Source organism: Euphorbia lathyris, chromosome 3 (assembly GCF_963576675.1).
Source record: "Euphorbia lathyris chromosome 3, ddEupLath1.1, whole genome shotgun sequence".
Lineage (NCBI taxonomy): Eukaryota > Viridiplantae > Streptophyta > Magnoliopsida > Malpighiales > Euphorbiaceae > Euphorbia > Euphorbia lathyris.
The window spans coordinates 80,425,373-80,444,498 of record NC_088912.1 but is presented as its reverse complement, the minus strand read 5'-3'; the positions used below and the strand labels follow the sequence as shown (position 1 = coordinate 80,444,498).

The following is a 19,126-nucleotide window of genomic DNA, read 5'->3' as shown; positions in this document are numbered from 1 at the left end:
TCTATTTATAATTTATATTTTTTATTTGTGAGATTTTAAGTTTTACTCATTGAATTGGTCAGATTACATTGTTTAAAATGAATTTTAATCGAGGTTGTAGGTTCAAATAGAGAATAAAAATAAGGACCGGGCCAGTATAGGGGTAAGGAGTCGAGGAGCCCCCTCATGGCAATACCCCTTGAAGGGAAAATTCTACCGGACGGCAATTAGACCAGCATTGTTATATGGTACGGAGTGTTGGGCAGTGAAACACTGCCACATCCATAAGATGTCGGTGGCGGAGATGCGTATGTTGAGATGGATGTGTGGTCACACGAGAAAGGACCGGGTGCGTAATGAAATAATTAGGACAAAAGTAGGGGTCACATCTATTGAGAATAAAATGAGAGAAAACCGACTAAGGTGGTTTGGCCATGTGAGACGTAGAGCGCTTGATGCGCCGGTTAGGAGAACCGAAGAGTGGCAAAGGGATGTAGTGGTGAGGGGTAGGGGAAGACCTAAGCAAACTTGGAGGAGGGTGATCGAGAGTGATATGAGTTTATTGGGAATTGAGGAAAATATGGTAGTGGATAGGACGGAGTGGAGGGAGCGAATCTGTGTCGCTGACACGACTTGATTTTCACGGTTTTATATGATGGTTCATGTTAGCCGACCCCGAATCATTTCGGGACTAAGGCTTTGTTGTTGTCACTTAGCCCCTTTTATCTAGCAGTCAATACTAACCTATTAGTCTATTAATTCATTTTGTGTATCCTATTAGCCACATCAATTCAATAAATATAATATTTTGTACACTTTAAGTTTTATATTTGTTTCAAAACAATGAAGAAATGATTCACATCAAAATGCAGAAGTTGTATTGAAATTGACACAGAATGTGTGATAGAAAGTGTATTTTAATTACATGCAAGCGCAAAAGATGCTAAATATATGATAATTTTTTAGTGAGAGGGATTAATATGTTGACTAATAAATAGAGGGGATTAAATGACAAAATGAGACAAGTTTAAGTTTAGGGGGATGGATACAGAGGTATTAACCCTTATTTTTATGTTATCTTAAGATTGCAAGTTTGAGCCGCTCAATCCCCCCTAAAATTTTATTATGCAGTTTCTTTTTTTTGTCTTAAATGTAAAAGTATATTTTTGATAGACTAATAAAAAAACAATATTATGATTTTATACTACAACACTATTAAACCACATATTTATTTTTGTAATTCTTGTCTAAAAGTTTATAAATATATGATTAGAATTTACAAATAAAAATCCAGTGGGCATTGATCTTGTAACGACCCGGTCCGGAGTGGGTGGCGCTGGGGTAGAAGGCCTGAGCAAGGAGCGACCCTAAGAGATGGCGATGGGGGCAGGAATGAACTGAATCCCACATCGGAAATGGAGAGGAAGTGATTGGGGCTTATTAGTAAGATGTGAATCCAATACATGTAGACGCGTTTTAAAGCCGTGAGGCCCAATGTATTGGAATTGGACCAAAGAGGACAATATCTACGTGGTATTGAGACAGAGTGTTACAGATCTATTAAACCCAAAACTCATCTTTCATTTTCTCGCTTTGAATATGCAGTATACATTTAATGTCTGACTTGCAAATACAGACAAACTTAGTACAGTTGACTTGCAAAAATAATAATACTAACAAAAAAACAAAAGCTAAAACAAAAAATCCGAATAATAACAAATAAATAAGCACTCATTCAATGGTGCTGAAATAGACATTTAATGAGCTACCTAGCAAGAGGAGATGTATCAGTCATCATTTCCATGGACCCAATTGAATCACTCTCCTTCCTCTGGAGCTTCCTCCTGGCCATTTCTTCTTCTAAACATTCATTCAATTCCGTCACAACTTGATGCATAGTTGGCCTACCAGCAGAGGTTGGACTTGTACATGTCATTGCTATTTCCACTGCTTTCCACACTGAATTCATTTCAAAATCTTTACCTAAACTTGGATCCACTACACTCTTTATGTCTCCATTTTCTAGTAGAGATTTCACCCATTTACATATATGTGTGTTTCTCCCATCTACCATTGCAATCCCTGGCCTTCCTGTTATCATGTTCAATATCACTATCCCGAAACTGTATACGTCGCTCTTTTCTGTTAGCCAGTTCGTCACTGAATACCTGTAACCCCCCGATATATATATATAAACATGTTACGATTATTAACACGTAGTAAGTTATAATACAATGTAAAAGGACTCACTCGGGGTCAAGGTAGCCTGGGGTGCCCGCGACTACTGTGGATATATGAGTTTCGCCTTCGAGTGGGAAGGATCTTGATAGTCCGAAATCAGCTAGTTTTGCTTGGAATTTGTCGTTCAATAAGATGTTTGCCGGCTTGACATCTCTATGCACGATTGGTGGCTTGCACCCGTTGTGTAGGTATTCCAGCCCTACATTAATTGAGATTCCACATATATCACTTTTCTCGTGACCATTAATCATAAATAATTGAAACTTTAGGAACCTTTGATACCATGTCAAAAAATCCTTAAGCACAAAATTAAAGCTCGATCTAGTAAGGTTCAAAAAAATAGATTTGTAGCTTCTAAAGTTTTTAGAGAAGTGCATATACACTCCTAAAAAGGAGTAGTAAAATTTTGTCCTTAACATTGTACATAGACCAATTTTATGTACAAGTAACAAAACCCATAAAACGGAACTCTTACTTGTGTTTAAACGCCAATACAGGCATGGAACTAAAACAAAATAATCGGACCAAAGTTTAGTGAGAAACATAGATTTTTTGGGGATTAATAATGACTGAAAAAACCCTCACCAATTCCGTAATGTCAAATTTGTAGCTAAATTTTTATGTTTAGCGACAGAAATAGTGACGGTATATATATAATTTTTGTTCTTTTCTCCCTAGAAGGAGGATCGATGGACCTCTATGGCCCATCGGAACCATCCTTTATAGGAATATATCTGCACTTTCCCAAAATTTTACCTTGTGCTGCTTCGACGACTACTTGAAGTCTCTTCGCCCACCCAAATTCATTTCTATTCGAACCTGTAATAATGAAAAAACTGTAAAACTATACTATATACTACCTAGTTTCATCAATTATATGGTTAAAATTTGAAGTGGAACTGACCTGACATAAGATGTTCAATATCTCCATTAGCCATGTACTCATAGATTAAACCCATGTTAGTACCTTCTTCAAAGAACCCAACAAGGCTTGTCAAGTTCCTATGATGAACTCTCAGAAGAAGGCTCACCTATACATATATTTTATCAGAAAATTACATTAACTCTTTTCAACAATCAATATGAATAATTATATGAATTAGTTATGGTAAACTACCTCTGCTTGAAATTGCTTATAACCTTGTGCTGATGATGGAGATAGCATCTTCACAGCTACTTCAGTATCATCTAAATATCCATGGTAAACCGTCCCGAATCCGCCCTTTCCAAGCACCCTCTTGAAGTTGTTAGTCATGCTCACAACTTCTGAGTATGTGAAGTGTCGTCCTTTTGATTCTAATGACTCGTATTCGTTATTAGATTTCGGGTCTTCTTCTTCTGTGCCTGTTGATAGCATTTGTAATTAGTAGGCATTTTTTTTATGCAGAATGTTGAAATAGTTGAACAAGAACAAACCTTGTTGTTTTCTTCGTTTAAGGATATAATAAGAGAAGGTAGCTAATGCAGCTATGAGAATGATCACTCCAGCAATTGAAGCCACAATTGGCGCAGCCAAGCTTTTCTTCTTACTCTCACATGAACTTGATGCACACAGATTTGGATTTTCACCAACACTTCAAGCAAATGAATACATTTTATTAGAAGGAAGACTTGAAATTTCTATCTTCAAATAATTTCCCAATCAATTTTTATCAATGAGTTAGGAAATCTTAATTGGAACCTAATTCATCTAATGCATACGGGGCGGAGGGACAGGGCTCACGGAAGTTCTGTCAGTAATTACTGACGGAAATATGTGTAGTAAAACACATATTTCCAACGAAATAATCCGTCGATGATTACTCCCTCAAAAATCTGTAATTTGTAGAAATTCCCATCTATTGACCTCTTCCGCATACCTTAATTCCATCGTTTTCTGCTTCGACTTTTGAAGGAGTGATGCCGGAACTGATCCACTTAGTTGGTTCCTAGCCAAGTTCCTGCAAATAAATCCCATACAAGAAGTTTAGCTCTAAGGTACATATTACCTTCTAAAGGACTTGTAGTTCCTATGTTGCACGAAAACAGAAACAAACACAGAGAAACGTTATTTGTTTACCAATTAACCAACTTACAGAACTTTTAAGGATGGCAACTGAGAAAGAAAATCAGGCACTGATCCAGTGAAATTATTGTTTGATAAATCCCTGAGATTCAAACATGACATGTAAGAGAATGTTTTTTTCTTTGTTCTAAGGCAGAATATTCCATTAGGACTTACAGAGATTGCAATGATGTGAGACTTGATATGGAACGGGGGATTTCTCCGGTTAGTCCAATTGAAGACAAGTTCCTAACCAATTTTTCAATTTGTTGTTAACATAAGTACTAATCAGAAAAACATTCCTAATGTAAAGATGGATTTTTAACTTACAAGGATATAATTCTAGGCACATCATTTACAGGATAGCTGCAATTGAGACCATCCCACAAGTATACCCGGGGAGCACACGGATCCCCCTGCCAATTTCGGGTTATCTCATACGAGTTCTTGATGTTCTTAATCGCCTCAACTGAATGAAATACCGACGAAATTCATACAATTAGTAAAAGTTAAATCATTACATACAATACATTAAGCAGAAAATGCATACCATCTTTTTGGTTTGAGTATGTTTGTAAGAGATCAACAACAGAGAAAATCTCAATTCCATTAATAAGAGGAGGAAGCGTCGAATTTCGGATTTTAAATATCGAAAACTCGTATTTTCCCCCGGTCAACAACGTTGGACTGTAAATTGTGGTTGTATACAAGTATTCAAGCAATACAGGACCAGACCAGTACTGGCCATTTAAGGAAATGTTAAAGATCCTTGTCTGATTCGCCTGAAGCTTGACAATTTCAGCAAAATGCATATAAATTAAAAACCTGAGAGATGTATCTTCCATATCTATAAAAAGTTGCATTGGTTCATCAGGATTAGCAGCTGTTCCAGCACTTCTCATGACAACAGAAGGCGCCCGGAAATTGTTTTGAGATTGTAAATCAATTGTCTCAGCAGTGTTTATCTCTGCCCATTTAAAGAAATGATAAGGCACCCATTTCCTGTCAAACACATCATCAGCATACCTGACAGTCTGATTTGTTGACGAACCAATATCCAGCCTTGTAAACAACGACAATGATCCGAAATCGGTGTTGTAAGAATTGTTCTTCACAGGCCTTAATTCCAATGTTGAAATGAAAGGGGTTCCTGAGCCTGTGTTTACCAGGCAGACATGAATGTAATTTGCACTTGTCATATGTATGATCTCCTTGGTAATGATCATGGTGGCATTGATTGTGTCAACTGTGTCCCATTTTTTTGATCCGAGATGTAAATCAAAGGTGGGAGCTTTGTTCTGAGAATCATGATTTCCGTACATGAATACAGCTCTGATTAAGTATTTACTGCCCATTTTGAGTTGAATCTCGTAGCAGTTTCGGTCCCCTTGTGGAAAGGTTCTTAAGGTCTGCAGCTGCTGGTCTATCAGGTATGTTGAGTATTCTGTTGAAATGCTCTTGCTTATGCCTGTATCAATAAATCCGGAATCCGGAACGTAAACTAGTGTTGTTTTAGTATCTGTGTAGTTTTTTGCATTATCTGGTAGCCCACAATCTATGCTGATGAACCCTGCAAGAGAAAGATTAGCAAGTGTAAGTATGGGTGGATCTAGAGGCCTTGAGCACCCACTAGTCGCGGGAAATATGCAAAGCTTGAAACTTTTTGGGCATAGGAACCCAAAAAAACTTAAATTAAGACATTCCGTGTCAGTGAATCCTGGATAAGAACGTACCTGATTGATCCTGAGCTTGAAGAACAGCAATAAGGGCAAAGATAGTGAGCAATGGGAAGTGGAAAGTTTGTAAATTGGCTACAAAAGAAAGCAACATGATTATTAATTAGGGAAAGTAGTGATTAAGTATGGAGTTTAGGCAATTAATATGGTCACTCACAAAGGAATATGGCCATTATATGGGGGATCAATATTCTGATGAGAATGTTGACTAGAAGCTGGTCGGAGATGGAGCACTTGCCAGCTTTGTTTTGGATTAAGAGTTTATAAAACAAATTTACCTATGAAAGTCCACACGCAATACCAGAAGACTTTAGTGATTTTTATTCATTTTTAGTTAGTATTTTCTCCGTATAATTTTTCATTTTTTAAAAAATGAAATTTATCTCTAAGGTTTTTTTGTGAAATGTAGTATAAATTACAATGTAAAAAAGGGTAAATTACACCCATGGTCACTGAAATTTACTCACTTTAATATTGTGGCTACCGAACTTCAATTCTTACGGTATGACCAATAAACTTTATACTTTTTAACACCAGTAACAACTCAACTTTAACTAACTCTTCAAAATAACCATTAACGACCTTAAAATGAAAATATTCAACAATTAAAGTTGTTCAGAATGACACTTACCATGAAACCATATTTTTTATTTTTCCATAATCATATATTTTGGAGCTTTCTCTTCTTAAAATTCATGCACTCTCCCCTAAACAAACCACAGCTAAATTACCTCTAAACGAAAATTTTCAACGAGTTAAAGTTCCTTAAAATATAATTAACTTTTTGAATTTTTATTTTAACGCCGTCAACAGTTGTATTAAGACGTTGAGTAGCCATCGGTATTAAAAATGTAAAGTTTAATGACTACTATTAAGAATAGAAATTCAGTTACTATAATTTTTTCCCTAACCGAGTAAAACTAGTGATTACTGTACACACTAAATATATTTTTTCAATTAAATACCGCCATATTTTTTAGTCAAATTGATGGAAAGTCAACGAACTAGAGAAGTTGACATATAGCTAATTAGGAAGTCTTCATCATTTTGCAATGAGAAAAAACATATCCATTGAAAAGTAGGAGGAGAGATGCAAAGTTAATTATTGAAAAGTAACGGTACTTTTTGTTTTGTACTATACCATAATTATAAAAAAAAAATTAAGACTATTAGCAAACCAATTATTCATGTAGTACAATAATTTCAACTACACATTTCAATTGAGCCGGCTGACCCCGATTCAAATTTTGACAAAAATGAAAAACATTCCTAAAATGTCAGATCATACATTCCTATCACAATTATAAATCAGAGTCAACTCATAATTTAACTTTGAACATGGAAAATTTATATCACTATTAATCACGTTCAAAAAACGAAATTCAAAGATAATTGCAAATTCTCAGAACTCCAATCCACAAGCAAATAATCACGATTTTCTAATGTGGGAGAAAGCATAGAATAACACACATTTTTAATCAAATAATTCACAAATAATTAAGGTCTGAAGCGTTATGTGAGGTTATGTTATTCAAAATCTGTCATTTACTATTATTTATGAAAAAAAACAAGTTATATGAATATGTCACAAATCAAAAATTGTATTAGGTACTAAGATTTAACAAATTAGTTAATTTTTCATCCAAAATAAAATAAATATCATCAATAGTATGGAGAAAATATTATCAAATAATACCCCGTAAAGTTTGGATACCTGATAAACTAAATAGGATTTTATTCCATTAACTAATTATTACTTTTACAAATTAATTAGTTATTACTTAATCATTCAAAACAAATTTAATTTCTAAATTACAAAGCTTAGACCCTCAAAATACATTATATGACTTGAATTTTATTGGTCCTCCATGTTATAAAAAAACGTTAGGTATTACCTTCGAAGATTAATCAGGAATTAATTTGAGATTAATTGGATTTGTATTTTTATATTTTTTATTTATTTATCAACAAGTTATTATATAAATTCAATTAAAATATGTATTATACCATATAAATATTATAAAATTATTTAATATAAAAGAGCATGTATATTTGTAATATATATCTTCAAAAATTAGCAAATATCAACATTTCAACAACAATATCATTGAAACAACTCAAATATGAATTATTATAAAGAAACAAATAAATGCATAATAAAAAAATGCATAATAAAACATGCTTTTGTACATCGTAGCTTAGGCGGTCTAGGCATCGTTGAGACTGCATATGCGGAGTCCAAACAGCTAAAAATCGTTTATGGGTCACAAAAATGCCTAGAGGGACTAATTGAACAAATCATGGCGGATTCTCGATTTTGAGTGCCTAAACAGTTCAGGCAACCTTAGTTTTGAACGGTGGTCCTAGGCACAATTTCCTTTTTACTTCATTTCAGGAATAGAATTTACCATAGGTAATTAAGTGCTTTTAGGAGTAAATACAAGTGGGTAAATTTTGACATATCTGAAATCATTCATTATGAGATCTAAACAGATTTTTCTCTTGATTTTCAGAATATTTCTCATAAATAGATTATTGTGCGAAAAATTGTTATATTACGGCCCAATCCAAGAGTACTTTTTTTTCCCATTTGATTAGTTATTTATATAAACTTATTCTCTAAAACTTAAGTGATTGTTAATAATTGTTTATATTAAATAAGTACATTAATATTTTATGACAATTATTTTTTTAATAATTTATATTCTTAGTCACCATATACAAAATGTCATATCCACGTGCTATAACTTATGTCCTTATTACATAAAAATATATTTAAACAATGAAATTATTCTTAGGTTTTTACTAAGAAAAGTACTATGATCCTCGATAAAAACTTAGACTTGGATTGATATAGTATTTTAGATATTATATAATACATTTTCTAATATATATATCAATTAATTTATAATTTAACATTTCATTAAAAGAAAAACCTAGTATTTTTATATTCTTCTCGAAGTTTCCAATAATATTAATTAGTTTAATTTTTAATTTTAATCCATATAATTGTGAATATAAATATAAGTTCCGAAAACATAATAAAAATTTAGATTTATTAATTAACATTTACCAATAAAATGTAGTTAGATGAATATGATTATCATGTTATTATTATTATTTTTTTTGTACATGATAAAAATATCTGTTTAAGAGAGATGTAGCAATAAGCTAATCGGAAAAGACTTCTAAAACTAGTTTTTTCAAAATTAGAGATTTGAGCGCAAAAGAAAAACTATTTGAAACACAACTATTAAACAAAAAGTTGTCCAAATCTCTGATTTTTACCTCAAACCTCTTTTTACAAAAAAAAAAAAAAAAAGGGTCAAACCTAAGATTATCAATAAAGGTTCCTCTTCGTCTAATCTACATGTATGCATTTAGACAGTATTTTTCACATGGACCCTAATGACCATGTGAATTTGGTCATTCACCGATGTAGACTGATTAAATTTAAGCCGTAGGATGCTTTGAATCTCCACCTTAGAATTTTAATCAGCCTATATCTAATGGTAAATGACCACATTCACCGTGGTCATTAGGATCCATGTGAACACTAATGTGCATTTAGATATGATTACAGTTAACAATTAGCAAGTTGAGATTTTATTCATTAATAATGTACATTTTCTCTTGTTAACACTGAAAAAGAAAAGCCTAAAATATCAAAAAAAAAAAAAAAATCTACATTATCAGATTAAGCTAGATTCTCGTTTAATTGAATCTCCTAGCTATATACTTATCTAACATGCCTGAAATCAGTGTTACTCAATAGCAAAAATATGCAAGCAATGTTGCTTCCAGTTTGCATTTTATCAAGCTTGTTCCTAACAAGCTATTTTATCAATCCCATTAACGCCGGTTTAACCCTCAATCTCACCCACATTTTCTCTCCCGAATCCCCTTTCCACCAATCTACTAACCTTACTCATACTCAACAAATCCAATGGCTATCTCTCCAATCTACAGCTCGCGCCGCCTACCTGTCCCGCACTAGTCCGGAAAACGCAACATTTCCCGATACAATCCGAGGGCGAGTCGAATTTCAACCCAATTGCATTTTCATGGTTCAAGTAGGAGTTGGGACATTCCCTCGTCAAACCCCTGAACAACTCCAGTACTTTTTGATGCTCGATACTGCTACTGATCTCACTGTTGAGAAAATTAACTATTAATTTAAAACAACTAAATAAAAAAAAAGGAATTGAGGTGAAGTTCCAATTAATGGGGGATTATTTTTGTAATTTGTATTATTGAAGGATTATTTGTGTAATTTGTAATTAAAGAAAAAAAAAATATAGTGCGAAGGTTGGACAAATTTGGTGGTCTAATTTGACCACCAAATTCGTCAACATTGCCAGCAAAATTATTGCTGGCAATGCCTCTCCTTGGCCTATAAAAAGCCAAGGAGGATCAATATTTGTATTGTGGGAAATTGAGCAAGAATAAGAAAAAGAGAGTGGAAAAGCCAAGTTCCTTCATAGGTAACCTCTAGCTTCTTCCAGATCTCCTGCGCTGACTCATAACCTGAAATCTTGTTGTATTCTGCAGCATCTAACGCACAGTGAAGCATGTTTATAGCCGAAGCATGATTTTGTAGCTTCTTAAGATCATCTTCTGTCCATCTAGTCTCAGCTTTAACAACCGTTTGGCCGTCAATAGTTTCAACAGGAACAAATGGGCCTTGGACTATAGATAGCCATGCACTCATATTTGTTGCCTGAATGAAATTTTTCATTCTATCCTTCCAAAAGGTATAGTTAGACCCAAAGAATAGAGGAGACCGAGTAATGGACGGCCCCTCAGGTAAAATCTGAGTTGTCTGATTTCCTGGGAGGAACCGAGTGCTGTTCTCAGCCATAGTGGGGATCAGCTCAAGATAGTTATATCTTGCACAGTGAGCTATTTAGCTCTGATACCACTTGTTGGTCCCTTATAACGTGACAAGTTAGTTCCAAGGGGGCGATAGGAACTATTTAAAATTTTGTCCGTTAAGGCTGACTTCTTTTCTTATGAAAAGGTTTACACAGCATGACTAAGCCGTTTAAAGACACAAGCTTAGTCAACTTGTGACTAAGTCTGTTTCTTTCTTTGAGTCAGGAAATAGCACTTAGAGTCTATTCCTGAACTCAGCTTCTTAGTATACTTAACTCAGCGTGAGTTCGTTACTTAGTCAGTTTTATAGCAAGCAATATGTAAAGGAGTTTAAGGGTTAGAAAGATATTACTCAGCAGACTTATCCTGGTTCGGCCTCTCCGTCTACGTCCATTCCCCGAAACTCGTTCCGAGCTTTTTGAATTCTCTACTGAGCTCTTTAAAGGTAGAGCACGAAACCTTTTACAATAGAAGCTGAGTATACAAGAGTACCTTCCTCTATACCTCTACTCACTCCTATATCTACCGCTGAGTACTATAACCGAATACTCAGTCTCTCCTTTCTATTCTTCTACAAATGATAAAGTGTTTGTCCTAAACAACAATTGCTAAGACACTTTAGATGATTGAAATCACTCTAGACTTTTACACAATAATATGGAAATTGGTGTAAGGTTTTTGCTTTGCTTTTCTCACAGAACTTCGTGTATGAATTTGGACAGCGTTTCGGCTAATTGAAGATCTGCATCGAATGAAGCAAATGAGAGGCCTTTATATAGTGACACTTGAGGCACCGGTCATTTCGAATTTCGAAATAACCGTTGGAAGGAAACGACTTCCTGTCGTTGTCACTCAGTACGCGCTCAGTGTCGTTGGCCAATGAGATTCTTGCATCTTCTGTCCATGGCAGTGCTCGGCAACTTTTCTTCCAGTAAACAGAATGTTTCGACATTTTTGGCAAAGTCCTCCAGACAGCTTCCTGCGCCTTCTGAACTTTCCCCAAAGTAGAAATACTTTATCTAGAAGTTGATTCTTGCCTGCCGCTGTCCTGACTGCTTATCGCTTAACTCAACAGCTTCCTCTTGAAGCTTTTGCTAGAAGGCTTCTCGATCCTTCTTCATGCTGAGTCGTCGTTTTGCTTGAAACGGCTACGTTTCATCTTCTTGGGCCGTGAGGTCTTGATTATGTTGACTTGGGCTTGACTTCCACTCATGGGCTTTTAGACTTTATATCTTGATGTCTTATAGATAAATAAACTCAACATTGAACAAACACATTAGTATAAATAAATCAAAACATTTAAATTTAATGTGTTTAGAATATTTTTTTTATCAATTACTTAAATAATTTTGTCAAATCAAAATCATGTGGAAAGGTGTTTCAACAATCATTACAATAAACTTCATTTTTCCTCCCGAAATGTCTAAAGCTTGATAAATGAGAAGAGGGAGAGAGAAGAGATGGAGAGAAGAGAGGAGTAGAAAAGGAGGGACGGCAGCTTAAGGGGGCGTTTGGTTGCTCCTTTTCATGCTCATTTTGCCTTTTCACTTCAAAAGGGAGAGTTTTAGGTGTTTGGTTAGAAACCTCATGTTTGCCTTTTACAATTGAAAAGCAGCATTAGGTGTTTGGTTATTGATCTCCTGTTTGCCTTTTACACCCGAAAAGCAGCCTTTTACAAAAGCAGGGAATCTCTGCTTTTTGGAAAAGCAGCATTTTCCAACAGCAAACCGTAACAGCAACAGCAAAAGCAAACCGTAACAGCAAACAACAACAGCAACAACAAACAGTAGGTAAAACAAACGGGCCCTAAGAGGAGAAAGATGAGAAGTAGTAGTTGTTGTTTTTTAAATAGAAGAGCTAGGTTTTTCTTCTTTCAGTTTTTAGGACGATAGCATATATTGGAAGAAAACATAAATTAATACATTCTTAACTGTTGTTTCATAAAATTGAAAATTAAATGTTGAAATAAGTATTGAATTTTAAATGTTGAATATTATAAGTGTTGAAAATATTAAATGATGTAATTATTATAAAAATATTAGTTAATAATGTTTAACTTAAAATATTAAGTTAAATATTTTGATTTATCAAAATAAGTGATTTTTAATTTAATTTACTAATTTAAATGGTGGAGAAATAACTGTTATTAAATGCACTTAAATTAAGTAGGAAAAAATACAAAAATAAACCTTGTGGTTACACCTGTTTTCGATTGCAGCCTTGTGGTTTAAAAATTTACAAATTGTACCTTGAGGTTCATTCTGTTAGCAAACACATACAAAATTAACTAACGGTGTTAAAAGGAAAAGTGTTAATTTGATTTTTATATTTATTTATTTTATAAATTAACCCCCTTATTATCTAATTATCACAAACAAACTCCAAAATTAAAAATAAAAATCAAATACACTTTGTAGATACCCATTTTTGTCCGGGACTTTTTATGTTTTAACTGACAATATTTGAAATTTCAACAAATTCATATATTATATCGGAAATAAAACACTTCATTCTCACATATGATTTATCAAAAATGGAGCTTTTGTGTGCCAATTTGTTATATCTCAATATAATTATCAAATCAAGGTATAATTCATTGGAATAAATGAATTTTCCATCTTGCTATAAACTATATGTGAGATATAATGTATTATTTTCTGAATATGATTTTGAAATTGTTATATTTCATAATATGATTGTTAGTTAAAATCAATTTTTGTTCAATAGTTAAATTAACTCATTCATTTTATAATTATTTTAAGGAATAGATATAGTTTTAGATATGAGGTTTATTAAGAGATTGTTTATTAAAAATAATTCTTTTATATAAAATCATATTTAGAACACAATTTATTCTTAGAACTAATTAATCATGAATGAATTAATATTCATAAAATAAATTATAAAAAATAATAAAACAAAAATAAAATAAGATACTGTTATTAAGAAATAAATTTGTATTAATAAACTAATCCAATTACATCCTTTGTCTTTTTGCAGATAAACATGGAATTACAAAGATTACAAATCCTGAAAATAATCTCAAGCAAGACTCCAAAAGTCAAGTTTCAACTTTCTAACCAAAATTCAAAAATGACAGCATCATTGGTCCTCAATCCAAGAGAAAGTCCACTCCTCAAGGCTAAAGAGACAAATTCAGCATGAATAAACAAACAATACCCTACATCTTGAAAATAGAGGACCATCACTAGAGACAAATGCACAAGGATTAATAATGCACAAAAATTCATCACAAAAGAGGATCACATTTTTCTCAATATGACTTGTACATCTATAAATAGATGGGTTTTGAACACTAGAAAGGGGGGATTTTTTGGAGAGTTTGGTAGGCAATTTGGAAAAAGAGATTTTTAGGCCAAATGTTTAGAGAGAGCATATTTTGAAGTACTTTTTAGACAGAAATCTCTTCAATTAAAAGGCCTTTTGCCTAATCAGAGAGAGAGTCATTGTAATTGTTATTTTTATATATCAAATACAAACAAGTTCTTATGCATTTGTCCCCTAAAGCTTTGAGCTAAGGGTTTTTATTTCTAATTTACAAAAACTGTGATTAAAAGCACTTTGTGTTGCTTTTGAAATGATCTGATTTTGTAAATTTTAAATAAACATCTATTAGTTTTCAGCTATGTTATTTACTTAATGCACTTTAAATTTATACTACTAACCATTTACTAATCTTACTAACTCTATATATTAGATAAAAACTCTTATACTTTTATTTGTATATAAACTATCTATATTTATATCTATTCTTCACTTGACTATTTATTATATGTTGTCATCTTACTATGTATATATATTATTCATATTTTACTATACTACTAACATGATAGTGCATCTTAAATATTTGTTACCACCCTTTTATTATTTCTGCTAAGCTTTCCTAATCTTATAATAAATCATGCAGGTTTACATTTTCTGTAAATGTTGATTAGAAGCTTAAAACTAGTTTATTTGTAGAAAAATTATTATTACTATTATCCTTAGAATAGATCCAACCCATTTTCTATCTAAATCCCACTCGTACCATCACTCGGCCTCTCACGATTTACATAGAATAAGCTTTCCACTATATTTCGTTTTGCTGTTACAAGTTTCAGAAAATAAAAATCATTATCAGATAATTAGGAAACCAAAAGAAAACAAAAATAATTAAATCAATCTAACATAGCATTCGGTCTCCCCTTTGTGTTCTTCAAAGAAGCCTTACCACTGCAGCCACCGGATCCAATAATGAAGGAAGGAAAGCGATTCTGGAGAATAAATCTCTGTGAGCCTCAGATCTGGTAACAGGGAGAAATTGTTAGGACATTGGAAAGCAAAATACATCCTCTTACTCAACAACCATCACAGATCATAAAAAAATGGACTAATATGTAATATCAGGATAAAAAAAACGACACTGAACTCACTCGAGTTCATCGGAGAAGACGAACCGGAACTAGGACAGGCGGTGAACGGTAGCCGGCCGGATGGCTGCGACTCCTTTCTTTCACGGATGAAGTCGACAGAGAAGAAAGGAGCAGTGAACGACGGGAAGGCGAACGGCGGAGCACTCAGACATTGGCGGCGCAGACGGAAAGGAATGGCCGTCCAGGAATGCTTTTTTTTTGTTCTTGAAGAAGAGGAGAGGACGAGGGTGGCTGCACATAAATATGTGTAAATAACCCTAAAAAATCCAAAGTTATATATTTATATTCATATTTTTGTTATTTTAAATTTACCCCTCCCTTTTTATTTTATTTCAATTCAGATCCTATAGTTTTAAGTCATTCATACTGAGCTTTCTTTTCAATTTGATCCAAGTTTTGTTAGCTCAAATAATTCTTAAGCTTTTTTCATCTATCAAATTCTAATTTCTAGACTGAAATTATAAAATTGTTATTTTATCTCGATCATTGGATAATGGTCCGGATAAATAAACAATAAAATTGTGCATTGTTATGCTTACTTAATAAATATGACGAGTTTACTCGCCATTTTTGCTAAAATTATATTTGCTTGATAAAGATGATATAATATATGATGTCTTTTTATTTGTCGGGTTTAATTGTGGGATAGCAATTATAAAACGACCAAATTATTCAGATCATTGAATAGTGGTCCAAACAAATAAGCGATAAATAATTAATAAATTATATACTATTATATCTTTAAAAATATGTATATATTAATATCTTAAACTATATTTAATCAATCAAATAAAAATAATTTACGGGTTCCTCTATCAATTTTGATCGTTAGATAACGATTCTATTACGGTCGTATGACCACAACCTTACGAGTATCGTCAAAGGCTTGAATTGATACACTTAGCAACATTTCAAAGCAATTCTAAACACAAGCACATAGAAGCACAACAGTACCGATTTATCGGGCGGGGTAGGGTGAGATTTCGTCTCTTCCCTATACGTAACCGGAAACCGAACTTGGAATCATCGCAGACCAATACCTTATCCGAACATTACCCGAATGGGTCAATTTGGAATCAAATCGGTGTCCAATCAGACCGTCAAACTGATTGGTGGCGACTCGAAAACCCGTTGGACCAGTCTTCTTGGAGGGACTGTCTAGCACCGTTGACAAACCAGTAGAGCGGGAGTCATATTCGAAGATATTAACAGTTCGCGATCCGCGGGCACGGGCGCGACACACTTTTTCTCAATCTCTCTTTAATTTTATTTTCTTTCTCTTTGCTCTTTATTAATTTCTCTATCTAAAATCAATATCATTTGTGGTGGTTTTAGAGAGAGAAATTAACAAGTTTTGAGTGGGAGAATCAATAAGGAGTAGCGTATCTCCTAATTTTCGTTTAGAATTTAATTCATCGCTCAAAAAACAATAATCTTAAAGAAACTTTAATGGAAGCACCTCTTTACATCTTCATGGCTCAGCCACCTGCCATAGACAACCTCACTTTTCACATGGCTCTGCTCTCATCTACTCCTATGTTTCTTCCGGTAATACCCTTCATCTTCATCTTCATCAGCACTTCACTTCGCTGATGATTTTAAACTGTGATATTGGCAGCTCCAAAATTGGCTAAATGTGTCAAACAGAATAACCAAAAGCTTGCTTTGGCTTATCTAGAGAAAGCTAAAGGAATTTGTGCCATCAAGGGGTATATGCTTGCCTGCCTGCCTGTCTATATTTCCCATCTAATTGAATCTTGTTTTGAATCATTTGTTTATTTCTTCTTTTTCAGGTGAATGCAAAGATAATTACAAAAATTGGTGATCCTAAAACGGCCATATCCGATGTCGTTCAAAAGCTAAATATCAGTTAATTAAAGATTTAATTTCGACTTAATTTTATGTATTTAAATTCAATTGAAGGAATTATTTTTTTTTTCAACAGAAGGAAGGGTACAGGATCCCGAGAAACAGAAAGCAAAACTCAGGGAGGGTCCCGAGCTTTCCTAACAACACAGGAACCAGAAGAGTAAGACAGAATGATGTCTCTAAGGCCTGCGGGGGCTCGTCACACTCGTGATGCCCTAAGCTCATTGATCCTGCGAAATTTGCCAAAAAATCCGCTGCTCTATTCCCTTCACGAAGAGTATGAACAACTCTAACATCCCAATCATAGCCTGACCTCTTCCGACAGTCTTCAACCAACCAGTAGTACCTGTGGAAACTTGGAGCCTCCTCATTAATCATCCTGACCGCCAATTGAGAGTCTGATTCAACTACAACTTTCTTCCATCCCAATCTCCAAGCCAACTCCATCCCATAATAGATACCCCATAGCTCTGCTAACAACGATGTGCAAATCCCCAGATTACACACAAAACCTCTCAGCCAATTCCCCGTATTGTCATGAGCCAAACCTCCACATGTCGCCCAGCCCGGATCCCCTTTACTTGACCCATCGCAATTGATTTTAATCCACTCCTCCGCCGGCGGATTCCACTTCACCAGACGATCCTGACAGTGCGAGGGCCGTGGCCTGCTATGCCCCTGATTCCGATTCACGCCCCTCATCTCCAATGTGTAGCTAGAGATGCACGCGATTTTCTCGTCTATTCCCCGAGCTGAACCATCAAAGATTAATTCATTCCGCCACTTCCAAATGAACTAGCAACTGACAGCAAAAACCGAAGACCACTTCCTTCCGCACCAGCGTTCTTGAGCTCTGATGTTCTGCTTCAGCCACGAATTAAAGTCTCTTGAGAAAAATGCGTGTTACCAGGCGATGGGGATAAAGAAGAGCCAAATTCTCCGAGCTTCCTCACAATCACGGAAGAGATGAAGCATATCTTCCTTATTTCCGCAATGTAGACAACTTGCATCCAAGCTCAAGTGCCTACGGACACGATTCTCGTTTGTCAAAACGACTCCATGCCCTACGGTCCACATGAAATAGCGGATACGTTCAGTAGTCTCAATCTCCCAAAACCCCTTCCAGTCCGAGCAACTCCCCTCACAAGACCGATTCACTAGATGCGGACCCAAAGCCTCATACGCCGACCTCACTGTAAAGGCACCTGTCTGCGTTTTATCCCACGTCCAACCATCCCTCGCCTCACCTCCGAAAAACAGCACCATAGCTGCGAGATTGAACAGCTCTTCACGAGGCAGAACCAAGGCGAGACAATCCCAATCCCACCTTTGCTGCTCCTTCCAGTAATCAGCGATATTCCTTCCATTCTCTTCCTCCGATAGAGATCGTATGGCTGTCTCGCGAAGAGGCCGAGAGCCCAGCCAACAATCATTCCAGAAGCTCGTCTCTTTACCATCTTTAACTAACCGCCTTAGCCCTTTCTTCAGCACTTCTGCCCCTTGGACAATACTCCGCCAAATACAACTCTGGGGATTCTTCTTCCGGAAGATCGCCATCCCATTACGGTTTCTGCCATAGATACCTCTGAGCACTTTTACCCAGAAACAATCCGGTTCTGAAAGCATCCTCCAACTGAGCTTTGCTATGTTCGTGAGATTGGCTTTACGAGTTTGTCTGACCCCGAGCCCTCCTTGGCTCCGAGGTCTACTAACCCTCTCCCAATTCACCAGGTGCACCTTCTTCTTACCACTGGTACTGCCCCAAATAAAATTTCTATTGATACTGTCTAGTGTCTTACACACACTAATTGGAAACACTGCTGTCTACATCGTATAAGTCGGAAGCGCAGATAGAACTGATATAACAAGAGTAGTTCTACCTGCCATTGAGAGACAGTTCTCCCTCCAGCCAGCAAGTCGACATCGAACCCTATCAACGACCATATCAA

At 35.0% G+C, this 19,126-nt stretch overlaps 1 protein-coding gene and 1 long non-coding RNA gene across 3 annotated transcripts; both read right to left on the bottom strand.

Annotated features, from left to right (window-relative positions):
* Positions 1-1,539: 1,539 nt before the first annotated feature.
* Positions 1,540-6,270, bottom strand: LOC136224245 (LRR receptor-like serine/threonine-protein kinase IOS1). Of its 2 annotated transcripts, XM_066012520.1 has the most exons (13): positions 6,158-6,270; positions 5,998-6,075; positions 4,815-5,834; positions 4,595-4,733; positions 4,442-4,513; positions 4,296-4,367; positions 4,080-4,160; positions 3,637-3,794; positions 3,338-3,564; positions 3,125-3,251; positions 2,977-3,039; positions 2,230-2,419; positions 1,540-2,147 (listed from the first exon to the last, which is right to left on the bottom strand). In XM_066012520.1, exons 1-13 carry the CDS (start codon positions 6,171-6,173, stop codon positions 1,745-1,747), a joined length of 2,646 nt encoding a protein of 881 aa, XP_065868592.1. In that variant the 5' UTR covers positions 6,174-6,270; the 3' UTR covers positions 1,540-1,744. The 2 variants fall into 2 exon arrangements, with proteins under 2 accessions (XP_065868592.1, XP_065868591.1); XM_066012519.1 differs by having other exon boundaries at positions 5,998-6,240.
* Positions 6,271-14,949: 8,679 nt separating this feature from the next.
* Positions 14,950-15,662, bottom strand: LOC136223324 (uncharacterized). The gene is made up of 2 exons (XR_010685908.1): positions 15,309-15,662; positions 14,950-15,179 (listed from the first exon to the last, which is right to left on the bottom strand). It is a non-coding gene; the product is annotated as an uncharacterized lncRNA (long non-coding RNA).
* Between the last annotated feature and the right edge of the window lie 3,464 nt (positions 15,663-19,126).

Excerpts from the sequence above, each read along its gene's own strand:
- LOC136224245 (XM_066012519.1), bottom strand. The coding sequence starts at position 6,094 with ATGTTGCTTTCTTTTGTAGCCAATTTACAAACTTTCCACTTCCCATTG. Across the intron at positions 5,835-5,997 it reads TCAAGCTCAGGATCAATCAG|GGTTCATCAGCATAGATTGT; the intron begins GTACGTTCTTAT and ends TTTCTCTTGCAG. Across the intron at positions 2,420-2,976 it reads AGTCGTCGAAGCAGCACAAG|GGCTGGAATACCTACACAAC; the intron begins GTAAAATTTTGG and ends CAATTAATGTAG.